The sequence below is a fragment of the Xenopus tropicalis genome, chromosome 7, assembly GCF_000004195.4.
Source record: "Xenopus tropicalis strain Nigerian chromosome 7, UCB_Xtro_10.0, whole genome shotgun sequence".
In the NCBI taxonomy this organism is placed as follows: Eukaryota; Metazoa; Chordata; class Amphibia; order Anura; family Pipidae; genus Xenopus; species Xenopus tropicalis.
The window spans coordinates 111,244,988-111,268,259 of record NC_030683.2 but is presented as its reverse complement, the minus strand read 5'-3'; the positions used below and the strand labels follow the sequence as shown (position 1 = coordinate 111,268,259).

Below are 23,272 nucleotides of genomic sequence, written 5' to 3'. Positions count from 1 at the left end.
AATTTGATTTGCTTTCCTCTATAATAATAAACAGTACCTTGTAATTGATCCCAAGTACAAAATAAATAATGATTCCTTATTGGAGGCAAAACAGTCCTATTGGGTTTATATAATATTTAAATGAGTTATGGAAATCCAAATTATGGAAAGACCCCTTACCTGGAAAACTCCAGGTCCCAAGCATTCTGGATAGCAGAAGAATAAAATAACCCGAGTAGATTAGTGCACAATATTGTAGTCATGTTGGCAGTTACTGGGGTTCATCCCAGCTCCTGCCCTGAGCATAAAAAATCCTTGCTGGCAATATATAGTGTAAATACATAAAGGACACAATGCTACCTGCATTTTTAAGTGTCTTTTCCAGGAAGTTTTAAAATACTCATCAAATAAAATATAACATTTTCATAATCCCGTTTGTTTTAGTGTTTAAATATTTGTGTTGTTAACAATAAAACATCCTGACTGCCAGCTCACGTTTGAGCATTACCCAAAATCCTGAGCTAGCCCGCAGTTGCAAAGGTCTAAGCAGGCTGCTCTTTTCTAGAGCATTAAAGGCACAGTATGTATGTATGCATGTATGTATAACTTTATTTATAAAGTGCCACAAGGGTACGCAGCGCTGTACAATATTACAGAATACAAAATTACACACAGGGAGGACAAGTGATATAATAAATAAATACAATAAATATATATATATATATATATATATATATATATATATATATATATAAGTGCCATGTGGTATGAGACACAGTAGGAAGGAGGTCCCTGCCCCGTAGAGCTTACAATCTAAGTACAGTAATACTGAAACATAAAAGTGTTTTAAAGTAATGCAAATATAATTTACTGTTGCTGTGCACTGGTAATTATTGTGTGTTTGCTTCACAAACCCTACTATAGTTTATATAAATAAGCTCCTGTGTAGCCCCGGGGGCAGCCATTCAGGTTGACATAGGGCTAAATGGCACAGGTTACATAGCAGATTACAGCTAAAATGTGTAGAATCTCATTGTAGTATACAAAGATAATCTGTTATCTGCTATGTATCCTGTGCTTGTTCTTCTTTTTCTGCTTTGAATAGCTGCCCCCATGGCTACACAGCAGCTTGTTTATATAAACTATAGTAGAGTTTCTGAACACACCAGTTGTATCAGTGCAGGGCAACAGTACATAATATTTAAACTACTTTAAAACACTTTTATTATTTGTTTGTTATGGTGTTGCTGTGTTGCAATTGCAATTTGAAACCAGCCTAGCCACCTGCTGGAAATGGGAGCTCTCTAGCACTAGCTTGAGGGAAGAGCATTCATTTTTATGGGAGAATTTATTAAACGCCATTATGATAATGCAATTAAATTTCCCAGTGCAATAAACTTTCTAACATTTTACATTGCTGCGTTTTTATTTTTGTATTTTTAAATTACATTTCCCCCCTTTATTCGTGTTTTAAAACACAGGTCTTGGTGATTGGTTTGGACGATCTGGTCAATATTAAAAATGTTGAACGACTAAAGAAAGACTTAAGAGTAAGTATTCAGATGACCAATAAACAAATCAAGTGTCTGGGAGGACAAAGTCCTATAGGGGGGCGAGAGACAGAGGTGGGCATCAGGCTGAGGCCATCAATGCTGAATAAATGGGGACCCAGGATTCAGGAACTCAAGCAGAACAAGAAGGCAGCAGGATCACAGGCCAGGATCTTATGGATCACATAAAAGGGACGAGAAGAAACATACAGCTGGGCTTAAAAGGTTGCAGATTAATGTGGTCAATGTCGCAGTGTCCTCGATATTTACATAGCTGAGCTAATGCCTCCTGTGACTAAGACAAATAAAACACTACTTAGCTAAAGGTGGCCATACACGGACAGATTTAAGTTGTTGATTTGGGTCTTTCAGACCAATTCGGCAGCTTATCTGCCCATGTATGGGGCCCTCCAACTGGCCTCCCCCACCAATATCTGGGCACAAATCAGCCGGATGTCAATCGGGCAGGTTTGAGTTTTCTTTCGGCTCATTGATGTGGTCCTCACTTCGACTTTTCATATTCCCTTCAATTACTAGTTACCTTCTAGCCATATTCTTAATGTCTCCATAGTAGCATATGCAAACAGTGTTCTGTTCCTCCACACCTCTCCTTCCCTTAACCTGGTGGGAAGAGCCTGTTCCACTGCAAATTACATCAGATGCCTAAAATTAGAATATCATGCACATGCACTGTACTTCCTCGTCTAAAACACATACATATACATTAAAATGATATACACTTATTCTGTTATGACACATAAATATTTATGGGGACCTGTAAATCTTATATAAGGATTTAGAAGAATGTTACACTGATATGTTTTTGTGTTCCCTACTCTCCGCAGGCATGTTACAGGCTGATTGATAGCTTCTTATTGGAGACAGAAAAAATGGGAGACCTCACGCAATGCGTTGATTGTGTTATTGCTTACGATGTTCCCATTCTCCAGGTTAGACTCACATTCATATAGTAATGCACCGAGTAGAACAGGCCCTTAGATTTTAAAGGTATAATCACATTAATTCAAGTTTCCGGAGAAATTTAAAAAGTCCAGTGAATCTGTCCCCGTACTATACACACACTGAGGGTAAGCATGGGGGCTTAAAGGGAGCAAAATCTGCTGATGCAACGCTGCACAATACTGCTTCCCACAATAATCAATGGCCAGGACCATGGATTTGGCCGAATCTGAATCCTGCTGAAAAAAAGAAAATCAATGAGAGATTGTTTAGTGCTTAGTCTAAATTAGAACAATTAAAACTTAACATTTAATAAATGTTGTTAAAAAAGCGTATGAGAATAAATATATTACAATAAATAAATCACCAAGTTCATTGTATCAATCATGTTACTGAAATAAATTAATACGCAGCAAATTTCTTGGTGGTAAGCTTTTACTATTTAATCAATGTACATAGTTTCACAGAATTCATCAACTTGTATCAAAAGATTTATCAACTTATATCAAATAAAGATTTTTCACTAGTGTGAGATATATTTAAATCAAATATTAGATACCGTTTTGAATGATAGGTGCTATAGGTACACAGCGTCCACTATGTGGCCCGCTCACATGTATTCTCCGTTTAGTACTCTCCCAGCTCCAACCACCATCCCCATCTTGGTGCTAAACCATCTTGGGGATGGTGGTTGGAGCTGGGAGAGTGCTAAACGGAGAATACATGTGAGCAGGCCACATAGTGGACGCTGCGTACCTATAACACCTATCATTCAAAACGGTATCTAACATTTGAACTAATGGTCTGTTGCGTACCTGCGGCGAATGCAATATCTCCCCAGGCTCTAATTTGGTATACCTTTATGTCCAATTACAAAACTGCAGTCAGGCATCGATTCCTACCCTGCCCCCCTATAATATCAGTATAGAGAGCACGCACCCCACCAGAAACTAATTAATCTATACCTCAAGGCTGTTCTTGGTTGCACCTACCCCCCTAAATATATCTCACACTAGTGAAAAATCTTTATTTGATATAAGTTGATAAATCTTTTGATACAAGTTGATGAATTCTGTGAAACTATGTACAATAATTAAATAGTAAAAGCTTACCGCCAAGAAATTTGCTGCGTATTAATTTATTTCAGTAACATGATTGATACAATGAAATTGGTGATTTATTTATTGTAATATATTTATTCTCATACGCTTTTTTAACAACATTTATTAAATGTTAAGTTTTAATTGTTCTAATTTAGACAAAGCACTAAACAATCTCTCATTGATTTTTTAATCTATTCAGGGTGGGAAACACCCAGTGTAGTCTACCTTTATAATTAAGTGGAGTGGTGGTTACACTTCTTTTCTAATCCTGCTGAAAAAGGCTAAATCCTGAACCAAATCCTGGATTTGGTGCATCCCTACTAATTAGGATGTGGACGTAGTAAGGGTAAAAACAAAACAATGATCCATTAATGCTTTAATAATTGGTTGACATTGTTTTTTACAAGACCTATTTATTTAGCTCATAATGAACATTGGTGTATATTCCCTGTGCATGTCCCCATAAGTACAGGTTCTGCCATTAGACTGGCTATAGTTCACAGTCTTGTATATCTATGCCCATAGTCTACCTTGTTGTGTTAGAGCTTTGGCACACAAGACGTTAGAGTAGCAGTAAACTAAATGCCAAAAATAATACTTGTCACTTCCCAGTGACAGCAGTGTAATATGCAGGGCAACAGTTGACGGCCAAGGGCTCCTTTCAGTTGTTCCTATTGCTGTTGAACCTGGGGGCATGGGAGGGTGTCAGTGGAATGTAGTCAGGAAAAAAGCTGAAAGTAATGGAAAGAGTTGCTATATCTCTAACATTCATTCCATAGACAGATGAAATTACAGTACCTTTGTTTCTATGTAACCTCAGTCTTACAGTATATGGTGGCTCAAAAGGTAGCAATTCTAGCTTAGCCACTACCTGCAGTTGGATATGCATGGCTTTTCTTTGGGTACACTGGTTTCGTAACGCATTCCATAAACATACATGCAGTTTAAAATTCTGTTAAAATTCAGGAATATCATAGGGACCGATTTCAATAAATAAATAACAAAATGAACAGTTTTTTTCCATAAATGTTCAATTCCTTCTTTGCAGGAATGTCTCGACAACTTCACCCAGGCAGCAGAAAGTAACTTTGGGTGTCTTATGGCAGGGGGGAAGGTAGTAGTGGCCACTGAAAAATGGTGGAGGCTGTCATCCCAGGAGGTCATGCTTCTGTGCTGGTTGGTGGCTTCTCTGGCACCTCACTCTTCAAGGGACTACCCAGTGTATCTTCCTCAAGGCAGTCCTACAGTAAGTAAGGGGGTTGTTAGTACTCTTGCTCCAAGCGTTGAAGGGACTGAGTTGCCATTTTTTTCTATCAGCCCATCTATGGGCTTTACCATATGCCTAAAGAACAGAGTCATTTGAATAACTAGGGCAGCAGCTTTAGGAGGGTGGGTTACTGGCTATATAAAAAAAATGGTAATAAAATTCCCTCCCGCCAAAAACTTTTGGTTAAATCTGTTAATGGAACTAATGGGCAGGGGGTGGGAAACATCTTCATCTTGTAATCCTCACATGCACACTAAACAAGGGGTTAAGTCCCATTGGTCTGGTGGGCAGCCCCAGACAAAGATACAGCCCTGCCCAGCGGGTAACTCTTTTGCAGTGATCTAATGATCCACTTACTGAAAAGGATAAAGGATACCAAAAGCCTTTACCAGTAGAAATATATGTGTTTTTATGGGACTTCTCTAGGACTTAAAGTAGCAGCAGGCCTGGACTGCCAATCTGTGTATTGTGGCAAATGCCAGAGGGGCTGCTGTAAGATGCCATAGACAGTCACTATTTATTGGGCTACTGGGGGCTGTTTGGGCCCCTGTGTACTTGGAATGACAGAGCCTATTTTGAATCCCAGACCTGAGAAGCAGGGTATATTATGCCAGATATAACGTGTCACTATTGTTTTTAAGGTTCCACACAGACTGCTTACATTCCAGTTGGTGCCTGGGGTAGATGTTTGTGTTCTTTGTGGACCAAAACCCTCTCTGCAGAAGGTTGAGACTGAGGTAGGTAAACAGTGTTAACAAAAATATGTTTTTCTTTAATTGATGAGCATCTTCTAAAGTACTGTGCCTCATACGTGATGTATCTAAGTATCTGGGACATGTTGTAAGTGACAGTGGAAGGAAGGACAGTAGGTTAATAAATAGATTTTCTCCTCCATTACAACAGATAGACTTTGTATATCTCATAATGTTTTGCCTATTGGTACCAAAGAACTCTATATAGATGGTATCCAGATTACTACTCTCCAGCAGAGAATAAAAAGAGTTGTAGCTTATTTTTATTGTACTTAGTGTCTGTAAACTGAATAGGAATTTTCTTTGAACTTTAGAACTTGTATTAATAAATTGTGCTAAGTTTAATAAACAGATTAAGCAGTTACTTGTGCTTTAGAATTGCGTCTTCTGCAGTGGACAAATGGTAACTTTCCCCCAAGTGGCAGTTTTCTGTCTGTAATACTAAGCAAATTACCCTTAAACTTGCATTCATACCATTACATGGCTTTCCTTATACTCACTCATAACAAGGGGCAGCGGAAAGGAAAGGACCTCCCAAAGAGCAGGAATTAGTTCCTCCTGACACATGCTCTTTGTGGAACCAAAATCCATAGAGAAATTAATTCTAGATGGTTGCAACATTTCATATGACTCAATTCCACCTCAACCACAGCTCTGTACAGCAGTTCTAGTCTGCTGAAGTCAGTTACCGGATCAATCAGGAAGCTGAAACAGGGCAAGCTTAGTCTGAGCAATTACATTTACTGCTAGGTCTGTTGTTACAGCAAAAGATTCATCATTAATGCTGGCAGTTCAGTATCAGGTTCCCTGACAGAAAAACAATTTAGCAAAGTAAACTTAGATCATAATAAATCCTCTCTCTTTGAGGCATATTTATCAATGGGTGAAAGTTAGAGTGCACCATGTGATAGACACGCTTCTAAAAATGGAATGAATAGAGAGTGGGGGAGCTCACACTTTGATCAATCTGCCCCATATAAGAATGGGCATTCTGCCACACATCCTGTAGAATGTTAAAAACAGAGCAGGACCCCTCCTGCCATTAGGCAAGGTGAGAACCTTGCATCAGGTGGTGGAGAGCAGCTATTTACCAATGGTAAAAAGACGCCTCTGGTAGCTTTAAGAGCCGAATTTCTGTTTTTTGAAACAGAAATTTGTCTCTTCTAGCGATGCAGCCCCCAGGACCAACTCCAATGTGGAAGAGGAAAGCAAGGAGTAGTTATGGGGGGCGGCAGCAACCTCAGAAACACAACTGAAATGCAGTTTGTTTCTATTGGATTATCTTAAGGTTCCAGAGTAATCTAAATTCTTCAGGATGAACTTGTGTCAATGAAGTACTTCTTCCTCTGTTCCATGCAGTTAATAGAAAGGTTCTGGAAGCCTGTTCACGATCCAATCAAATCTTGTTTGAGAGTGCAGATGAGATCCTTCCCGGCCTCTGTTCCTCTGCACCATGGAATTCTAGGGTAAGCACAATTTACTGGAGATTTTAATTTAATCTCTTCAAGCTCCAGCCTGTTGAATGCAAACATGTTAGGCCTCATTCATTATTCATCAGCAAAGTGCCCCTCGTGCACCTTGCCTTTACCTTTTGCACATCCTACGTTTTAGACGCAACTGATTTGCTGTCTAATCTACAGAGTTGGATAGATGGAGATGAAAGGGTTTTCCCATCAGTTGTTGTAGTTCAAATGCCACCATCAGCTGTTAGGGATTGTGGCCAAACAGTCCCCCTTTATTTTAATCAAGGGGTACCACATAGTATAGTTTATCCTTGGACCAGCCTAAAAAGAGGGTGTGTTTTCTTTTAAAGAAAATAAAAATCCATGTAAATATTCTCCTTATGAACTGAACAATTCTCTCACCACACAATACGTCCGCGTTTGCTTGTGCCTGTTACTAAGATGCAGAGCAGTGGGTTTGGTGCCGGCCATCTCAGGCTGATTGGGGACAATTTTCCAGGTGTCTGGTTTTGATCGCAGTTAAGCAGGACTGGTTTCGCTTTAGTAGTGCGTGTCCTTGGACATCACAGAGCTCGAAAAAGGACATCAAGTGGCCAGATATGGCGGCTGCCAAACGTGCCACCCTACTGTGTATTCTGTTAATCGGGACGGCAGAACAAGGCAGTGGGAATGGGGAGTGTGTAACCTATAAATGGGTTTTCTTGCCCATTAAACAGTTTATGATTGGGTTAAGCACCAGTAACGCATACAGTTACAGGTCCATTAAAAAAATATGTTACACCTGTCAATAAAAGAAAAAGGCTATCTGGTTTCCCAGACAGGTGACAAGCAGTGTTAGCAGAAGTAAAAATAGCTTATTGAAAATACAAGCCAACTCAATATTTAACAATAGGCCAGTGTGCAAATGAAACGGAGGCTGAGAAGATAATTAGAGGTGCCAACACGACACAAGATAGCGTAGTCAGGAGAAAATATGGCACAGTCTGATGGGAGACAAAGCAAGAGAAACATGCAATGAATATGTTGTATTTAGTGTAAGTTATTAACATTCTGTAAAAAATATGTCAACCAGTATACAGGATGGCTGGGTTTCTTTTTCTGCCCTGAATAATCTGTTCTATAATCTCCTAATCTGAAAAACAGAGAGATGAAATACATAATATAGTCCACTATTTTAGCACTTAAACAGATCACCCATGTGATTGATCAGTACTGGAAAGGTGCTGATTACTTCCCCTTTAAGCAGGACATAAGCACCAATAACACCATAACGTAACGCAAAAACACCTCTTGGGGTTACCCTTCACCTGGGGGTTGATCTGCACCTTTCCAGTACTAATCTGTTACTTAGGTGATCTATTTAAGTGCTTAAATACTGCACTATATTATGTATTTTATCTTATTATTTTGTATCTATAATTCTGGAGCTAACAGTGCTATAAAAGTGAAGAAATCATCTTAAGGGGAGCAAACATAATGTTGGCTGGAGTAAACTCTACCAAATCTACTGATTCTTTATTTGGACTACTGTTCTACACTGTGTCTGTCCTACCTGCTTTTTTGCAGTCACATATACAGATACAAGGGTTCATTAACTTAGGGGGTGGTGGAGCAGGGTGCAAAAAGCTGGTGCCAATTCTGTGCTGCATTGTCAAGAGGGGTGGGGCAAGCATGGCACCACATCATCTTTAAAACACATAGGAGGAATGTCAGAGGAAACTATGCTGATGGGAGGTGCAATTTTGCTCCCCTATCCATAGTAATCAAGCTCTATAGTCTTATCTTTCTAGTGTGTTTTTTTTATTCTGTTGACTATTTGTACTTAAAGGGAATCTGTTATGTCATTTACAAAATGCATCAGTTAATAGCGCTCCTCCAGCAAAATCATGCATTGAAATCTGTTTTTTGAAAGAGCAGACAGATTTTTTTTCTATTGAATTTTGAAATTTGATGTGGGGCTAGCCATATTCTTAGTTTCCCAGTTGCCCTCAGCCATGTGACTGTGTCACTGTTTACTGCTGAGCTTCAAGTTGGCGTGATATCACCCCCCTGCTTTCCCCCCCAGCGGCCAATCGTCAGAACAGTGGGCAGGTAACACAAGAACAGCTAGTGGTAGATATGAGAATAGCAGGCAATAGTAAAGCACCCAAGTCTAGCATGGGACTCCTCCAGTTACATAGAGTTGGAGAAACAATGGGTTATCTGAATGCAAATCTAATGTGTAGCGCTGGCTCCTTCTGAAAGCTCAGGCTCACAATGCACTGATGTGCACTGAGAGTGACTTTTTTGCGATGTACACATTGTAATTTATAAATAAATAAATTTAAAAAAATACACCATAATAATCATGGCAGAATTCTTTTAAGAGTTTAGGCACTGGGGTCTCCCAGTCACCACACCATGTTCTCTGCCCAAGCTTCATTAATTTCTGCATTCTCAGATTCTCAGAGACCTTGTTCTGTTGCCATTTTGGTCAGGGTAAAAGTACAGTATTATGTTACGTCCTGATATACCCGACTGTGTAGCGATCACCGACCTTTTCCTTCACTTCCTGCCAGATAAGCTGCTTTCTCTGTTAACAAGACAATAGCTGGTAATTGATTTCAAATATTTCCATTATCAGTTCATGTTGGTGGCAAAACAGGTTGTAGACATATCATTCTTGCATAGTAATATATGAGATGTAGGTCATGTCATATTTTATCTGTTCTTCCCGGCTAATTATATCTAATTTTGTTAAACACTATATGGGTGTTCATTGTATGCCTTTTTGGAACACAACAGTACATAGTTGGAGTGTTTAACTAGCACTAATGACTAGTAATAAGATGGCATAATTAAAGTTGCATTTAGCATTCTTCTCCCTCCATGCCCATTCTGTATCACTGGGTATATCACTGGGTGTGGATATACAAACTGTGTAGATATGAGAAGCACACTGTTTTTTGGCTCACAGAGCAAGGCAAACATTAATATAAAAAAATCATGTATCTTATTTAAAGGGGTAGTTCACTTTTAGTACATTATAGAATGGCCTACTCCTAGCAATTTTAAAATGTGTCTTCATTATTTATTTTGTTTAGCATTTGAATTTCCATGCTTTTCTGTACCTTCTCAGCTTTCAAATGGCAGTTATCTTTCTATTTAGGCCTTCTCCTGTTAATACTCCAGTCTCTCATTCAAACCATTGCCTGGTTGCTAGGGTAAAGCAGATAGCTACTGAAATTCCAAACTGGAGAATTGCTCAACAAAAAGCTAAATAACAGAAAAACATAAAAAATGAAGACCAGTTGCAAATTTTCAGTGTCATACTTTAATGTTGAAGAAGTCATGTAAAGGAGAACTAAAACCTAAAAAGAAGTATAACCAGAAATGCTGTGTTTCACAGTGATAATCCAGATCTTCAAAGATGTCCACTGAAGTTCTCCATCTTACGCTCTTATTGGGCCAACTTTTGCACTGCACATGCTCAGTTTGCACAGGCCTGCTGTTGAGAAGTTAAAGGGGTTGTTCATCTTTAAATTAACTTTTAGAATAATGTAGAAAGTGATATTCCGAGACAATTTGCAATTGGTCTTCAATTTTTTTTTAATTATTTACCTTTGTTTAACAGCTCTCCAGTTTGAAATTTCAACAGCTATATGATTGCTAGGGTCCAGTTTAACCTAGCAACCAAGCAGTGGTTTGAAAGACAGACAGGAATATGAATAGGAGAGGGCCTAAATAGAAAGATAACTAATAAAAAGTAACAATAAATTGTAGCCTCACAAAGCAATAGTTTATTGGCTGCTGGGGTCAGTGACCCCCATTTGAAAGCTGGAAAGAGTCAGTAGGGGAAGACAAATAATTAAAAAAATGAAAAAAAAAATGAAGAACAGTTGAAAAGTTGGTATGAAAAGGCTATTCTAGCCTAGGGGGTCATTGGAAATCATTGACACGTTAGAATAAGTGAGTTTACATCTTTCAAAGAAGCCTTAAATATAGTATAATATACTTCTGCAGCCTCTTCAACCTTATCCTAGAATTTGTTTGTATATCGGCTTAGAGTCTGACTAGTATTGGATGGAAAAATACCAAGACATGAGAGGTTTTGGCAGTCTTCCTATTATTAAAAGGAAATGTAGTCCTTAAAGGGATACTCTCGTGATTTTTATGGTATACATTTTATTTCTAAATTACACTGTTTACATAGCAAATAATTCACTGCATTGTGCCTGAGTCTGAGCTTTCAGAAGGAGCCAGCGCTACACATTAGAACTGCTTTCAGGTAACCTATTGTTTCTCCTACTCCCATGTAACTGGAGGAGTCCCAAGCCAGACTTGGATTTCTTACTATGGAGTGCTATTCTGATACCTACTGAGAGCTGCTATCTTGCTCCCTTCCCATTGTTCTGCTGATTGGCTGCTGAGAGGGGGGTGATATCACTCCAACTTGCAGCTCAGCAGTAAAGTGTGACTGAAGTTTATCAGAGCACAGGTCACATGGCTGTGTAACCCTGGGAAATGAAGAATATGGCTAGCCCCATGTGAAATTTCAAAATTAAATATAAAAAAAATCTGTTTTTTTTGAAAAATGATTTCAATGCAGGATTCTGCTGGAAAAGCTCTATTAACTGATGTGTTTTGATATAAAAACATGTTCCCATGACAGTATTGCTTTAAGCACGTCTCCTACCTTGGCTTGCCGAATACCATCTGGTACAACTGCTTTCCTTCTCCTGTTGGCTCCTCGTTACTGTTCATAATCTGTTAACAACTCTGTATTTCCTTTTAGTCTCCTGCTGATAAATCGGGATATGAATAAAAGTTTATACACTGTGCAAGCGCATCCCATGGAGGAAATGCAAAAAACAGGTAAAAGTACTTTGCCTTTGAAGCTTTCTTGGCTGCTGGATTTCATTTTTTTAAAGAAGCACCCAAACCATTGCTGCCCCCACCCACTGACTATAATGGGAATCACCTGAAAGCAACAACAGTGACATCCTTGAGTACATTTTTAGGCCATAAATCGCCTGTCCTGCTGCTTCAGGCAGTTTGCATTACAGGCAATAAGAGGAAAGTGTGGTTTTGACTGCTTTGTGTTTTATCTTATAATGGGAATCCAGTCAGAACTGTAGGTAGGACTGGAGAAATTTTTATCTTGCAGCTTGTTTTTATACTGGGACTAGCCAATGTGGATGTTTCTGCCGAGACGCCATGGAGTACAGTGATATACTGATGCAGTATAAATAATGCAGTGAAAACACTGCACAATATTTATTCCATTTGTCTGTTAAAGCAATGGCGGGAAGCAGGATGTCCCAGTACACAAAGGCCCAAACAGCCCGCCACCAGCCCAATAAATAGTGACTGTCTATGGCACCTTACAGCAGTCCCTCTGGCATTTGAATACACAGATTGCCAGTCTGGGCCTGAACTATGTGGCAGCATAACAGGCACATACACATATACAATATCATTTTCAGCAAGGCTTTTATGTGCATGTCTTACCTAGATCTGAAACTTACACTGGAACAGAGGAGATCTGCACTACGCTCCTTCTACACTCTCGCCATGTCCCGGTATTTCCCATCGGAACGTGCTGATGGAAAGAACAGTAAGTGACTGATGTTCATGAATATGTGATACCCACTCTGCTTGAAAGACAACACAATCTTTACACAATGTATCATTTTGTAAGGGCAAAGGCAGAGCTAGCATTAGGGCTGGGCGATATACCGTTTAACACCGAATACCGGTGTTTTTTTTTAAAACTATATTCATTTTTCAGATACCGCAATACCGGGGTGTCAGGGTACTCACCCGTGCGGGCCGGTCTCGTGCGCCTCCTTGCGTGCGCGCGTCCCGTTGTCCGCGGGACGTTGTGCATGCGCGTCCAGGTGCGCGTGCTTTGACGCACGTACACATCAAAGCGTGCACGTCCGCGACGCCTTGACGGGGCCGGTTCTGCGCATGCGCGGGGGGTATTTAAAGCTATCAAACGGCTCCTCCTGTGCTATGTTGTCTGGGCCTTGCCTGGGAAACTAAGCCTGCCTGATTTACCTTAAGACTTTCTGTTGCCGATCCTTCGCTTGCCTGACTCTGATTTTCAATACTGCAGTAATTATTCTCTAATTTATGAGGAAATGGGGTTAACACCTAATCATGCATGGAAAAAAAAAATACCGTCAAATACCGTGACACCGATATAATTTGGAAAAATACTGTGATATAAATTTTTGGTCATACCGCCCAGCTCTAGCTAGCATACAGTCTGCTTCTCTTCACCTGTCTACAAAACGCAGGCAGAGAAGAGAACTGTAGGCCAGGTCTGATTTTACCCTAAGGCTTCAGTTACTAGGGCAAGGAGAGTAATACATAAGGTGGCCATTCACAGACTGATAAAAGATGTTGACTGACTACATCGGAATCTCATTGGCCAATATATGGGGGCCCTTTTACAGATCTACCTGACCAATATCTGGCAGAAAATCATGCAGATGTCAATTGGGCAGGTTTAAAAATCCAATTTGATGAGGAATGCATCAGCTCTTTGATGTGCTACCCCCTCGACAGCCTGCATCGCATCTGTGGCCCTCAGGCCAAACAGTCAGATTGATCCGATATCCACCTCAAGGGAAAGATCTGCTTGATTGGAGACGTTGCAAAACAAGAGGATATTATAGTGCAAGGGTCCCCAACCCTTTTTACTTTTAGGCCACAAAGAGCAACATGTATGTTATGGATACAGATATCTCAATACATATAAGGACGCAGCTGCTGGGGGTGGGAGACACAGAAGGACGCGGGGGGGCGCAGGGAGGATGTTGAGGGGCGCATGCGCAGTAGAGACAGTGAGGGAAAGGGAGTGGGCATGCCTTATTAAAGATGGTGGCGCCGTTCACTGAAACAAGTATGTAGAATATAGCAGGTGTATCTCTGTAAATCTTTCATTAGGCAAGCCAGAAATATAGCGATTTTACACAGCAATAGTAGTACTATTTAATAGTGTGCTTAATAGGTTTTGACTTTCCTTGTCCTTCAAGTGAATATACTGCGTTATGCTTGTTTGAAAACATTCACATATTGGACAAATTTAAATTTAACTAAGTTAAAAAAAATGTTCTGTGCACGGCTTCATTTTTGATGTGTCGATGTGAAGTCTTATCTATGTGCATGCAGGGACACAGATTAGAGGGAACCTTGTCTGTGACTCAGGGCTGGTAATGGGAGTAAAGGTGGCCATACACGGGCAGATTTCAGCTGATGATTCAGCCTTGTGTATGGGCAACCTCAACGGGCCTACCCAACTAGTATCTTGGGCAGATATCTGCATGCTTGCTTCAGAAACCCTACTATAGTTTTTATTAATAAGCTGCTGTTTATCCATGGGGGCAGCCATTCAAGCTGGGAAAAAAGGAGAAAAGTCATAGGTTACATAGCAGGTAACAGAAAAGCTCTGTAGAATACAATGGGAATCTATGCAACTTTATGTTATCTGATGAATGGCTGCCTCAATGGCTACACAGCAGCTATGTTTACATACATTACAGAAGTGTTTCTGCAACCCTATGTTTCTAAGGGGTTGGTTACTTTCACAGTTTAGGAAATGGTATTTTATTTGCTGCAGTCTTCAGCAGTCAAAATTCCTTCAACTTTAATTCCCTGTATAGTTTCAAATGTATCAATTTAAGGGGGTCACTAGCATATGGGAGTGAGTATCCCAAAATAACCCTGCAGCCCTTCATGTGTTAAGATATAACTCCTCCTGTAGGTGGGATTTAGGCAGTTGTAATATAAAACTTGTTCTGGGCCGCGTGACGTTATTAGTGTGTTTGCTGAACCATTATGAGGGCACTACACTGCCCGGATGCAAGTCGCATGGATGCTTTGCATGAGTCCGTTCCACCCAAGCTAAAGTTTGGCAACTGGTCAGACTTTTTATGAGAGGACCTTGATCTTTCATATCTTGGTGATAAGACATTCATGCAAAGTGAGCTGCTTGCCTGTAACCCCAGATTTATCAAATGTGAGATTAGAGCTCGACACAGAAAAGTTAACTCACTTTCTAATCATTTCTGTGGGATTTTTATAAGTGTTTATATCAATGGGAGAGTTCACAATTTGATAAATACACTTCTAAAAATTCCATAGAAATAAATAGAAAGTGGGTGAATTTTTCTGTGGTGAGCTCTAAGCTCACATTTTGATAAATCTGCCCCCTATGTATATGAGCAATGTTTAACTGTTTTTGTTGCACCACTATACAGTATGTACAAGAACACTCCAAGTGCCAGAGTGCATGCAAAACTACTGAAATAACCGAAAAATGAAGGTACAGGGCACAAAGATAAAGAAAACACAAGTTTATTAGTGCTTCTTAGTGCCAACTTTTCAACTATATACACTGCTAAAACCCTCCTCAGGTCAAGGCTGGCAGATCCATAACCATGGTAACCAAGACGAAAGCACTGGTGTGCAAATGCCACCCAGGGGGAGGCAGAAAACACAATGTGTATTTGTAAGTGGGAATACCATAATGGCCTGATATAAGCATTGTCTGTGCCATAGCTGGCTCATTACAGGAGACCATCCATAGGGGCAGTGTAGCCGGCATAGTCTGACACTGGGAACTGCTGGGCAAAATAAAGTACAGGTAATATGCAGTAGGTACCAATACAAGTATAGGTAGACCACCCAAGCCAGCCCATGGTCAAGTAAAATCACATATGGCCAGCAAAGAGTCACTTGCAGGCAGTGTGTGGCAGGGAGACTGGGAGTGGGAGTGGGAGTGGGAGAAATGGCAATAGCATAACAATTAGGCAATACACAGTCATGTGTTACTTATATCTAGTTAAACTGGACTGGCACTGGGATAACTGTGTCACCACTAATGCAACAGAACATACGTTTACAACATCAATAGATCGAGTAGAACATAAACTTGACAGAAGAAGAAAAAAATAGATTGCATTTTATGAATGCAAATGTCAGAATAGCACAGCAGGAAGGAAAGAATTCCCCCAGATGTGTGGGTACTTTCCCTCGCCCTCTCTCAGGAATAACTTGACAGAAGTGAAAAAGATTGCGCCCCAACAGGCTCTTGCACTGCTTTCCTCCACTCACTGTAAATGACCCCTATAGTCTATGTACCTTTAATTGAGAGATGTTTAAATAAAATGAAAACCAAATAAATCCCTTAGAAATAGACTAAGCTGGGTTTGTATATTGGTGACAGCAGAGATTTATATCTACTGTATTTATTTGGTTTTAAAGGAACAGTTCACTGAAAAAAATGGACTGCGCAAAATAAAACATATTTGTAATATAGTTAGTTGGGCAAAAATGTAATCTATAAAGGCTGGAGTGGGCAGATGTCTAACATAATAGCCAGAACTCTACTTCCTGCTTTCAGCTCTCTAACATCTTAGTTAGTCAGTGACTTTGAGGGGGAGGGCACATGGGACATAGCTGTTCATTTAGTTTGTGAGCACGCAGGTCAGATTCAAAAGCAAACTAACTGAACAGTTATGTCCCATGTGCCCCCCCTCAAGTCACTGATTAGAGTTCTGGCTATTATGTTAGACATCTGCCCATTCCAGCCTTTATAGATTATATTTTTGCCTAACTAACTATATTATAAATATGTTTTATTTTGCGCAGTCCATTTTTTTCAGTTTCATTTTTACACTGAACTGTTCCTTTAATGTTTTCCTTTATTTGTATTAAAGGTGCATAGACTGAAGGAGTGAGTGTTATAAACCCCACTAGAAGAGCTCACACAGGGGGTCATTTACAACTTCAACTTCAGTTGCACTCCCTTACTTTTCCCCACAGTGAGTTGTGGGTTAAACATTAAAGGTATTTGCTTTAATATGCGCTCTTTGCGCTTCCGTATAGTTGCGCTCTTTGCCGACTGATGCAGCCCTGGGTATTCTGCCACTTCCTAATTATGTGGTAGCTCCAAGGCTTCCTTTGGGCTCAGAGTCTGAATGCACAGCGCAGATGTGTCACTCGCAGACCAGACACCAGAAAGAACACCACAGTGTTACAGGAATTCTGAGAGAAACACTGCACTGTGGGTAAGAAACGAGTGCATTTGAAATTACACTTTGATCATTGAATTTGCAGTCATAAATGAAACCTCATAAGTGAAAATACCATATTTCTGTTACCGATATGTTTCTTGGCAGTAGCCGTTATATTATAAATAGGATTTCATCATATAGATAAATGGGGAACTATGACATTTGGGCCCTAATGATCTCCTTTTAAAACAATTACATTTTATACAGCTTATATTTTATCTGCTTTTTAATAGTTGGCCCTACAGCCCTACTGCAGCATCAGTGGCAGCCCCCATGGCAACATTTGCCGTCCATATACAGGTACGGGACCTGTTATCCAGAATGCTTGGAACCTGGGGTTTTCTGGATAAATGGTTTTTGTGTTATTTGGATCTCCGTCTACTAAAATCATCTTAATATAAAATAAAGCCAATAGGATTGTTTTGCCTCCAGTAAGGATTGATTATATCTTAGTTGGGATCATGTACAAGGCACTGTTTTATTATTACAAAGAAAAAGGAAATATGTTTATATATATTTTAAAATATTTTATTAAAGTGGATTCAATGGGATATGGCCTTTCTGTAATTAAGAGCATTCTAAATACAGGTATGGGATCCCTTATCTGGAAACCCGTTATCCAGAAAGCTCCGAATTACGGAAAGCCCGTCTCCCATAGACTGCATTTTAATCAAATAATTCAGACTTTTCAAACGGATTTTCTTTTTCTCTGTAGTAATAAAACAGTACCTTGTAATTGATCCCAACTAAGATATAAATAACCATTATTGGATACAAAACAATCCTGTTGGGTTTAATTAATGTTTTATTGATTTTTTAATAGACTTAAGGTATGGAGATCCAAATTACAGAAAGACCCCTTATCCAGAATACCCATGGTCCCGAGCATTCTGGATAACGGGTCCTATACCTGTAACAGGTTTCCAGATAATGGATCCCCTACCTGTCCTACATGAGAGTTACTGAAGCAAACATGCAGTTGTTACCAGTGCAAGTTAATAGGACATTATATCAGTATGCATACAAACCCTGTCATTAACTACTTCTACAGAAAATAATTAATAAGCTAGTTTGGCTCACTTAGGGACTGACTCACAGTATACTACATATACTCATCATATAGCTGTTACAATATAAGGCTGATTAGAATTGAATTCAGATTATTAGCATAATAATCTGGGGAGGCTAAACTGCCCAAACCAACGCCAATGAATTTCCAACAATACACGTGGCAAAGATATTATATAATTAGCCTACAATGTGCTCTAGGTATCATACATGGAAATATCACTATGTTTATCCTATCAGTGTTGTGGGGTATTTTACTAATATTATTAGCACTGCATTCAAAGGACACGGAAAGTGTTTTACTGGGGGTTCAATCTATAAGTTACCTTCAAATCCAAACTGGAATTCAAAATAGGCCCTGGTATTTCAAGTACACAGAGGCCCAAACAGCCCCCCCAGCCCAATAAATAGTGACTGTCTATGGCATCTTACAGCAGCCCCTCTGGCATTTGCCCAAAGCCACAGATTGCCAGTCCAGGCCTGGTTACCCACTAGTGAATAAAAGCACTAACCATGGATTCAGTGTGGGAAACCTATTTAAGAAAAATGCTCCAACCTGGGTATATGCCTAGGAGCAGCACCATCTTGTTTGTCTTCCCTGTGACCCATTGCGGCTGCTATGCCTAACAGCAACATTGGCATCCCCTAGTGCTTACAGTTTGTTTTTTAACTTGTCATGTGTTCTGGGATATTGTGCACTGCATTCATCCTAGTATGTTCTATGTGCCATTATGGGGGTATGGGATGCGTTATCTGTCAACCCGTTACCCAGAAAGTTCCAAATTACGGGAAGGCCAGCTCCCTTAGACTCTATTTTAATTAAACAGTTTAAATTTTTAAAAATGATTCCCCTTTCTCTGTAATAATAAAACAGTTCCTTGTACCTGATCCCAACTAAGATATAATTACCCCTTATTGGGGGCAGAACAGCCCTATTGGGTTTATTTCATGGTTAAATGATTCCCCTTTCTCTGTAATAATAAAACAGTACCTGTACTTGATCCCAACTAAGATATAATTACCCCTTATTGGGGGCAGAACAGCCCTATTGGGTTTATTTAATGGTTAAATGATTCCCTTTTCTCTGTAATAATAAAACAGTTCCTTGTACCTGATCCCAACTAAGATATAATGAATCCTTACTGGACAAGCCTATTGGGTTTAATTAATATTTACATATTAAGGGGCGGCTCACTTTTAGTATGTTTTAGAATGTCCTATTCCTAGCAACTTTGCAGTTGGTTTTCATTTTTCTTTTATAGCTTTTGCTTTATTTGCCTTCCTTCTACATCTTTACAGCTTTCAAATGGGTCACTGATCCTGGCAGCAATAAAACTATTGTTCTGTAAGATTAGAATTTTATTAATACAGGTATGGGAACTGTTATCCAAAATGCTCGGGACCTGGGGTTTTCCGATTAAGGGATCTTTCTGTAATTTGGATCTCCATAATGTAAGTCTGCTAAAAATGATTTAAATATTGAATAAACCCAATAGGCTTGTTTTGCCTCCAATAAGGATTCATTTTAGTTGGGATCAAGTACAAGGTACTGTTTTATTATTACAGAGAAAAAGGAAATCATTTTGAAAAATTGGAATTATTGGCTTATAATGGAGTCTATGGGAGATGGCCTTTCTGTAATTCGGAAATTTCTGGATAATGGGTTTCCGGATAAGGGATCTCATACCTGTTACTTTTTATTCCCTATCATTCTATTCAGTCCCTCTTCTATTCGTATTCTAGTCTCTCGTTGCTAAGGTAAATAAGGCCCTAGCAACCAGATAGCTGCTGACGTAGAATAGAGCTGTTGAACAAAAAGCCACAAATAATTAAAAAATAAAAACCAACTGCAAATTGTCAGTGGTGGAACTACTGGGGGTGCGGAGTGTGCAATCACACCCGGACCCGTAACCCCTTAGGGCCTGCTGAACGCTCAGACTGGTGCAAATTCAGCACAAAAAATGTGTCCAGAGGGGGGTACAGTTGAACAATCCCTTTAGGGTATGGACCAAATTATGGAAAAATCAACCGCAAGTCCTAAGAATTCTGAATAACAGGTCCCAATACTGTACAAGTTTTTGTGCTCGTTCTATGGTGCCACCTTAATGGTTCCCTGTATATATGGGGGGCATATTACACAATAGCACCCATTCTCATGTAGGAATGAAGGAAGGCGCTCATGTTTGCTTTATGTAACCCCCGTGATTGTGTTTCTCTTGCTGTCAGCTCTCCCCTCTGAGGAGTCATTCCAGTCCGGCTTCAGCCACAGTGCCCACCAGTGCTACACCATCTCCAGCTCCTGCAAGTGCTACGGAATGAAAACGGAGCTGCACCTGCTCTTCTTGCTCCTCAAGCCTGAAGTCCCTACATTCAGCATGCGCTCCATCGCTAACAAAACCATCGCCGCCTTCACCAAGGACTTTCCTTTCTAAGAGACTGCTGACAAGGTAAACCTCAGGAGCGGTATCTCTGACACTAGAGAGGCTACACAGTATGTACTTAGCAAACCACTAAATACAAGCTAAAAACCAAAAGATCCACACAAAGCCACAAATCAGGATGTGCATCCTTGTGACGGATCTTTATGGGAATTTCAGCTGTTTGCAAAAGCCACTTCCCTTTCCTCAGAAAGGGGCAAATGTGTTGCGTCAGCTGTGCAAAAGCACCTGTTGTGTCTCTCAACACGCTTACGTTTCATATTTGCCTAGTGAGGATATAGCAAAGGCTGCAGGTGTTGAAAAAGTGTTGCAATATAGGAACTGGTAGTACACGTAGCTGCCAGCTGCTTTTTATAACCATATAAACATCTTAATTTTTCTGTCTTGTCAGAAATTAAACTGATATTGGTAGTATTTAGAAATTTCAGCTGTGCCAGCCCTTACAATCCAGCATCCCATGAATGGCATATTTCTCCCCCCCTTGAAATTCTCTATTTTCAGTTCTACAGCCCCTGAGTCTCCATGGAGCGACACAAAATGGGCTTTCCACCCACTTTTCTCTGTGGGAATGTGGAGCAGCAGGACTTTCGAAATCGCTGCACTTTCAAGCTGTTGTAGACTGAAAATATGGCAATGTATAAAGGCACAAGGGCTCATTTATCTCAGCAATTGCAAAGTGGGCAACTTTTCCTTGCAGTGAGTTGTGCCTAAAGCCACTTTCATCAAAGGTACTCACATCAAAATCTGTTTCTTGCTTCCCCCTATAGTAGCATGACGCTCAGGCCTTCCTGTTTTCTATTCCAAATCGGGCACTGCAGCACTTATTGACACGGGGGAACCCTACCCCCACCACTGGACCAGGTAGTTGCTCTAGGGTTTCCCAAGTGCCCTGCATTAGTAGGCACAGCACACTAGCTCCAAAAGAATGGGGCGCACATGTCAATCACACGCAGTACACCGGAAATGAAGGTACACAGACAGAATTGCGTGGTGCAATTTTGTCAAGAAAATCACCTGTTTGTGTCTGCATTAACACTGGAATTATAGGAAAAAATGGTGCATTTTGGAAAAAAAAGATGACACCTGTGCTGGAAATTGGATTTTGCTCACTTCGTCTAGGTAAGTGAATGGGCCCTACAATCTGCAGCATAATGGATACTGAGGATGGCACAGCAGAGATATCAGAATTGTGACATTGCCCCCTTCAAAGGCCAGTATTCATTTAACAGGGTTTGTTTTATTACTAAGACAAAAAAAAATCTCTCTGTAAAAATAAATGTTGTATATTGTGAAAGCATCGATTTTACTTTAACTACTACCTCTGAAATCTGGCAGTGTGGGACAAGAGAAAGTCCATGGGCAACTAAATTTATAAGGGGAATGAAAACTATTAGTTGTGAGGCAGGCTACCCAAGTTTATCCTGGTCTCATGAAAGTGTGTGCGTGGGGGGGTCACATTGATTCCTCAGGGCTTCATCTGGGTAATTTGATCTAATAATGCAAAGGAATAGATTGTTAGAGATGGCTTAATCTATATGGCTTGGCCCTCCCTTAAGCCAAAGCTTACCAGCAGCTCATATATCAGTGAAGGTTCAATGTGCCAGTCAGGGTCACACGGGCCTACTAGAGAATCACCTTTGGCCCTATTAGGCCTCAGTCAGCTCTCTTTTATTTTCACCATGGACCTTTATAACATTTGGATATCTTGCTTTGGTTAAAATTAAATTGGTTAAAAAATGCTGTACAGCCTTTTCATTCCAAAGCTTGTCCTTAGTTTCATCCTGGTGGAGGCAAATCAGGGGTTGTGCGGGTTCGCTTAAGCAAGGGGGAAAAGTCCTGTCCCTGTCATGGTTGGTGCAGGAGAAATTCATTTGGCTGCTGTTTAAAAGCATGTACACCACCAGTTCCTGAAATGATTATAGAGCTCAATCAAATATTCTGCCTTTAGAATATAGATGCAAGCCCCAGCATCTAAGTAAACCACAATAAGGTAGAATATACAGCGCAGTGCCTGTGCATCGCATTTACATGAGCAAGCGCAGTGGACAACATGCAGTTCTCCCAGCAGGAGTTGCACATAAAAAGGTGCTTGGATCAAATGTGCTCCTTGCACTTCCCTAGTTGAATGCTTGGCATCTCTCAGTCCTTCCTGCCTTTTATTCTGAATCAGGTGCTGTTACACCTATTGAATCAGGAGCCCTGGAGATACTGCCACCTCTGGACCAGGCACAGGCAGTAGCTCCAGGGTTCCCACAGTGCCTTGTGTCAATCGCCACAGTACAGTTGTGCCCAGGTCCATACTGGCAATCTGTATTCAGGCAAATGCCAGAGGGGCTGCTGTAAGATGTTACTATCTTATTTATTGGGCCTGTGGGGGAGCTGTTTGGGCCTTTGTGTACTTGTAATGCCAGAGCCTATTTTGAATCCTTGTCCAGGCCTTATTGCACCAAAGGAATAGGGGTGCACATTACGCACACACTGAACACCAGAAATTATGCCAGCGAAAACAGGAAATGACACAAAGCAGACTGAAGTTATTTAACACAATTCTGCCCTATTTGTGACAAAGAGCAGACACAGTTGCATCCATTTTGGCAGACTGGATAGGCAATAGGTGTGGCGCAA

At 40.3% G+C, this 23,272-nt stretch overlaps 1 protein-coding gene across 1 annotated transcript in view; it reads left to right on the top strand.

Moving 5' to 3' along the window:
* The window catches only part of fuz (fuzzy planar cell polarity protein), a 29,334-nt gene extending 7,393 nt beyond the window's left edge, over positions 1 to 21,941 (top strand). The window contains 9 exon segments of the mRNA NM_001040017.2: positions 1,461 to 1,529; positions 2,375 to 2,479; positions 4,641 to 4,838; positions 5,501 to 5,596; positions 6,971 to 7,077; positions 11,849 to 11,928; positions 12,569 to 12,670; positions 20,436 to 20,656; positions 21,149 to 21,941. Coding sequence (NP_001035106.1) covers positions 1,461 to 1,529; positions 2,375 to 2,479; positions 4,641 to 4,838; positions 5,501 to 5,596; positions 6,971 to 7,077; positions 11,849 to 11,928; positions 12,569 to 12,670; positions 20,436 to 20,641 — 963 coding nt within the window. The 3' untranslated portion in view covers positions 20,642 to 20,656; positions 21,149 to 21,941.
* Positions 21,942 to 23,272: the final 1,331 nt, after the last annotated feature.